The sequence below is a fragment of the Dendrobium catenatum genome, unplaced genomic scaffold, assembly GCF_001605985.2.
Source record: "Dendrobium catenatum unplaced genomic scaffold, ASM160598v2 fragScaff_scaffold_1557, whole genome shotgun sequence".
In the NCBI taxonomy this organism is placed as follows: Eukaryota; Viridiplantae; Streptophyta; class Magnoliopsida; order Asparagales; family Orchidaceae; genus Dendrobium; species Dendrobium catenatum.
In genome coordinates this window covers 4414033-4420075 of record NW_021320019.1, presented here as the reverse complement: position 1 = coordinate 4420075, position 6043 = coordinate 4414033, and the positions used below count along the sequence as shown (strand labels likewise).

The 6043-nt window shown below is 33.1% G+C and overlaps 1 protein-coding gene across 1 annotated transcript; it reads right to left on the bottom strand.

Annotated features, from left to right (window-relative positions):
* Nucleotides 1-2582: 2582 nt before the first annotated feature.
* On the bottom strand, nt 2583-4861 carry LOC110111169 (probable RNA-binding protein 18). The gene is made up of 3 exons (XM_028700585.1): nt 3785-4861; nt 3410-3536; nt 2583-3332 (listed from the first exon to the last, which is right to left on the bottom strand). The coding sequence occupies exons 1-3, from the start codon at nt 3844-3846 to the stop codon at nt 3030-3032; spliced, it is 492 nt and encodes a 163-aa protein (XP_028556418.1). The 5' UTR covers nt 3847-4861; the 3' UTR covers nt 2583-3029.
* Between the last annotated feature and the right edge of the window lie 1182 nt (nt 4862-6043).

Genomic DNA, 6043 nt, shown 5'->3' with positions numbered 1-6043 from the left:
AATTTAATACAAAATCGTAAATTACACTTTTAAATATTTTATAATACAATTAAATTATCTAATTTATACAATTAAGTGGTAATCTTGATATCTGTGTAACTTATTTGGCTAATGAGAAAACTAAGTATTTCCGTATAATAGTAAATATAATTTTTATAACAACAGATTATTCCTATTAGTATGATAAATAACTATACTTAATTTTTTAGACTATTTTAATCAAAATAATATACAAAGTCATTGCACTAACAGTCTTTTGATTTTTGAGCCTCTTTTTTTTTTTGGTGCATTACTCAAGGATGAACAAAGATCTAACTGTGAGGGTATTTGATATATAGTTGGCACTTTAGTAGTATTTCTTTAGTTAGATCTTTTTTATTTTTCATGTTAATTTTGCTTAATAATAAGAAATCCATTGTACTAATTCAAAAATATATTTATTGATGTGGTTAGTATTCATTCATGTGATTTGATGATTTTTTATGTGAAGGAAAAGTGAATTTGGTGATCGTGAAGCAAAAAATTGTATTTAGAGAGATTTTGAGTTGCCATTGAGCCGAGGCCCTCAGTTTGGCAAATTATTGTATCCGGTCACCGGACGCGGAGAAAGTTTCGGATATTAATAAAATTTTATTTTAAATTTAACGCGTCAAAAGCACGGGTAAAGCGCAGGTCAAAGCGCAGTCAAATTCTCCGCGTCTGATAACCTGATGCAATAATTTGCCCCTCAGTTTAGAGCCTAGGTCTTTGTCCTAGCTCCTAGGTGTCCATTTTGGATGCCCAAGCGCAAAACCCGACACTAGGTAGCCAATCATGACGGCCAAGTGTTGAAAACAATAATTTTTAGAGTTCTAGCAGAGAGTGAAGCTGCTAAAACCGCCACCCATAATTAATTTTTTTAAAACTTTAAAATAGTGAGGTAGGCATCTATACTGCGCAAAGCCCAATTTGACCTAAATTTTATCTAACTTTTACCTTTTTTTAAAATAAATTTTTAGAGGATACTTGAGCAACATTTTTTAGGATTTTGAGGTCTTTTTTCCAGTAGCTTTTGGGAGAGTCTTTTGAGAGGAGAGAAAGTGCCCTTGCGAGAAGACATTGGCAGTGGCTATGGAAAGGAAGAAGATTAAGATTTTGACTACTTGTAGTAAGAGCTTTAAACCCTAGAGCTTTTTTCCCCCTTGTCCTTCTTCTTATTCATATTACTTATCATATATTTCTGTGTTCTTTCAAAATATTATGAGTTAAACCCACTTCTAGGGTTGGATATAGGCTTCGTTTTGGACGGCTTTTTTACTGCTTCTTAAAACAACTTTTTAGTACAAAAATTAAAATTTCGCCTCTACTTCCAACACCAATATTATTAAATTGTTAGCCTCCTCTTCCTTTCTCTTGATTAATGTTATAGCAAATTCTTTGGATCTTAACAGAAGACCCAATCAAATTCTAAGTCCTTCCCACATGCTTCCAAACCCTTGGTCCTAAGATGGCAATAATGGGAATAATGGTCATGTGACTTCTTCAAACAATAAGCAGTAAAAAAAATAGTCTCAAACAAACCTTTAGAGTAAGTTGGATAGAGTTCTTAACCCTCAGTGGTTGGCTTAAGTGGACTACTAACAAATTTCGAGAAGTTTTTGTTGGAAATTCCATCACTTAAAAAAAGAAAATTTCCAGTAAAAATAATACTGAAATTTCAAAGAAATTTTTCATAATTTAACCCTCGCATTCAGATTGATAGAATATATTTCTCTTTCAATTTACAATATTTAAAAGAATGTATCATTGTTCCTTTGGTTTCCATTGGGTGGGATTGTGTGCCAAATTATGTTCTAATCAACTTATTTCCCAACATATTTAATATTTCAAAATATAAATATTTTTATATTTCATTTGGAATAATTTTTTATTACAATTTTTTCACTATTTTTTAAAAAAAGCTTATGCTTGAAAACTACTATAGAAAATTCTCACAAATAAAGATATGCATTCAACACACCATGCCAGACATCAATGGCACTCATCTTTTTACATACAACAATAAAACTATTGTGGAATGGCCAATTCACTAATCAGAAACAAATTGATGAAAATGTAGGGTAACAACTTTTTTTTTAGAAACGGGAGTATCTTACCCACTATCACTCTAAAGGGAGCAATTAAAAATATAACTAATCCCTCGACGGAACCTAGCAAGGCCACCCACCGACATCAAACTCACATTTGCTTTGCCTTGCTTTGCCCCACTGAAGAGGCGAGGCAGTTTAAGAGAGGATTCGAACCTGAGATGGAGGGTTCCCAACCGTACTCGCTCATCAATCACCCTAAGCCTTGTGGATCAGGCTAGCAAAGTTGCCAGCAAGGTTTGAACCAAGTCACAATATTGAGTAATGAACTAAAGATAGAATGTTATTGGCAGGTTTCTTATTCTGTAATTTTCTTGGAAATAGTTGTGTAAGATAATCTTACTTTTTTTACATTATTAAATTTATATTAAGATTAATACAACATATAATGTTCAAAGGCGACACTAATCAAAGTGCAAATCTAAGAATTTTGAAGTCCCATCCTAACACAAAAACTCATTAGAATATTCTCATGCAATTTTTCTCTCACTTTTATATTTATAAAACAAGAAACATATAGCTATAAAAAATAAAAAATCAAGCAAGGAGGAAAACTAATCTTAAATCTCTATTAGCCTCCCTCAAACATCCCCTCGGAAGGTAATTGACAACTAAGCTTACAACAACATTGTTATCTATTCTCACAACTTGACCATTCATCAATGCTTTGAAGGCCCATGATGCACATTAAAGGTTCATTTGGGTCGGCTTTTTTTACTACTTTTTAAAGCGACTTTTTAGTACAAAAATTTTAATTTTTTATACTAAAAACTGCTTTAAGAAACAGTACGAAAGCAGTCCCAAACAAAGCCTAAATACAGAGATTGCGTTTCTTACAATGTTCCATATTGCATAAATATCAAAGTGTAGTGGTTTCTGATCCCAATCTTGGAAAATCAACAATCATTCTTCCTCCTTGCCATCCTCACTGCAAGCATAAATGCTCTCTGCCCTCTTTGATTTCTTGAAGCTACATCCCTCCTGTTCCAAAGCCTTCAGTTTATTCTTGATTGCTGCAATCTTTGCACTTCGGCTCATTTGGCCAGTTCCACCTCCTGAAGAAGAAGAGCATGGTTTTCTGAGATCAAATGTGGCTTTCGCTGGATCTTTAGCATCCATCAAGTACTTCTCACTTGCAAAACGAACAACCAAAGGGCGTCCATAAGCCAACCTTCCATTCATCTCTGTCTTTGCCAGTTGAGCTTCCTGCATGCTCACTTCAGAAACAAAAATAAGATTGTTGAATAGTAAGATGAGAGAGATGAGATAACGCAAAAACTTACCTCTTTGGAACTATATTGGATAAAAACATAACCACGAGGTTCCCCTTTCTTAGGACCTCGAGTGTGCCATAAGAAATCTTCAGATATTATTTTCCCAAAAGGAGAGAAAATTTTGATCACATTGGCTCTGGAATTTTGAAGTTCAAGAGTGTATATAGTGGTGTAAGAAAACTATAAGGTCTGAAACAATGAGGGATTATTCTGTGCAGAATTCAAATGTATTCGAAGACGAATCCGGACGCGCCACATCACCGGATGCACTGGGCCCTGGTGATATGGCATGTCCGGATTCGCCTCCGAACATGCTCGGATTCCGCACAAAATAATTTTCCTGAAACAAGAGAGTAAATTAGAAAGTTCATTTTATCTTCTTACTCTGTTATTCTTTGGTCAAGATTTCCAACATATAGCCTGCTTTCAGTCGTGTCATCAACCATGCTTTCAGTATCCCGCAATGTAAGTGCTGTTATAAGAAATAAAGGGAATAGGGCTATTGCTCATCAGCAAAAATGTGAATTTTAGAATGCTTAAAATGCAAGATGTTTGGATTATAGGGTGATAAGTTATGCCCATTAAAGCAAATGATTTGACCAACAAACAAAAATACTGTAAGTAAAGGGTCAATCAGAGTTAATATAAGATGAAGAGAACTATCAAGTTGCATGTAATGCACAATTTTTTACCAAAAAATAAAAAAACTTAAAATAGGAGGAAAGAAAGTACTCCTTTGGATCAAAAGACTTGCCATCATAGAATACAATAACCTGGATAGCGTGCTATTAAAGGAGAAGAGAAAAACATTGAAACTTTCACAAGCAAACGGTACAAACAGAATAAGATTAACCCAAAAAAAAAAAGTTGAAAGCACTATCCTGATAAACTTCATGTCACCTGAAAGTTCAAAAAAAAAAAAAACCTTAGTTAATGTGAAAATGAAAAGTATCAGTCAGTAATGCAACAAAATCAAAGGTTATCCAATGTTAAGTATACATCCCATGGGTCTATTATAAACAACAATGGCATATAAATGAAAAAGTTGAACTAGCACCCTGTTTATACTTGAAGAGAGATTAAAAATCAGCCCCTATCTTCGTATTTCTGCAGTTTATACTTGTTTCTTTCATTTTTTTACTTCCAAGACGTATTAATTTTTTGGCACCTCGACACTATAGTCTAGGGAATTTGGAAAATGAACTAGCGCCCTAACACTGGGAAAATTTATGCACTTAAAAATATCTAAATCCACTATTCCACCTGATCCGCTCCGTTTGAGCAACAGCCTAGTGAGAGAGAGAAGGTTTTCTAGTGAGAGAAATTGTATTTTGGGTTGCTTCGGGTTGTTTTTAGCCATCAACCCAGTTTTGAATATTATTTGGATCGAGATAGATTACATTTTTTCTATCTCAATTTTTAATAATTCATAACTTTTAGGATTTTTCTAATCGTAATTATAATTTGGTTTTACGAAAATATGGTTTCTCGAATTTTGGTAACTTTCAGCCACGTAACTTTTGATATGCTATCAATACGACTGTTTTGATCGTTTTAAGGTTTTATTTGAATTTTTTGTTAGGTAATTTCGAAAAAATAACAATTTTTAAAAATTCAGAAATTCTTTTTGACATAAAAAATAGTGTTTTAGTTCAATTAAAACTTCATAATTTTATTATACATTAATTTGGTTATTTTCTAAAAAATATCAATTTATACTCCGTAGGGTTTTCTGTTGACTACCATTAAGGCATTTTGGCAAGTTCTGAATATAATTCAATTATAGTTTACTAACTGCAATGCATTGAAATATATGTACATTGATTGAAATATGAAATTTTTTTGGCGGAGAGAAGAGATTCTATTGCTGGTGAGAAGTGATTTTGTTGGTGTAGAGAATGGATTATGTTATAAATTGTGTTAGAAACTTTGTAGCCATAGAGCTATTCTAATATTCCCTAAAAAGGAATTATGCCGGTGGAAATAAGGGATTTTTTTGGCGGCAAGAAGGAATTTTGTTGTTTAATTCTATATAATGGAAATTGGGGCCTAAGAGTCATTTTGATAATTACTATGAAATGTTTGTTTATATTTCAGTTAGTCTCAGTACATTTTCAATAGTTATTTAAATGTATTCAGTATTAATATCTGTTTTAATTTCATCTTTCCGTATAGTACTTTAGTTTATTATCTCAATATTTTTAGCTCTTTTAGTTGAAATTATTGATTTATGTTTTAGACTAAGATAGCATATTTAACTATGTTAGCTCACACATGCTTTTGTTTTTGTTAGGCTAGGATAGGGGTAAAGACTATGTTGCACGAATACTCCTATTTACGAGGCGTGCTGTATCGGACACGTGTCGGATACGGATACACCTCCGATACGGCACGAATACGTGTCGAATACGTCTTTGCCGTGTCCAATTAAAATATTATTTAAATTTGACTGGACACGCGTATTGGATATACGTATCCTATTAAAAAAAAAACACGGAGCTGCAATTTATCCTATTCTTTTCGGCTTTCCACCGTTTCCACTCAATATCCATATTCATTTATGCGGCTGAAACATTTCAAAGAGCTAGGTTTTTTGTTTCCACACAAGTGTTTATCTTCTTCGTTATAGTTGAAGGAGCGGCT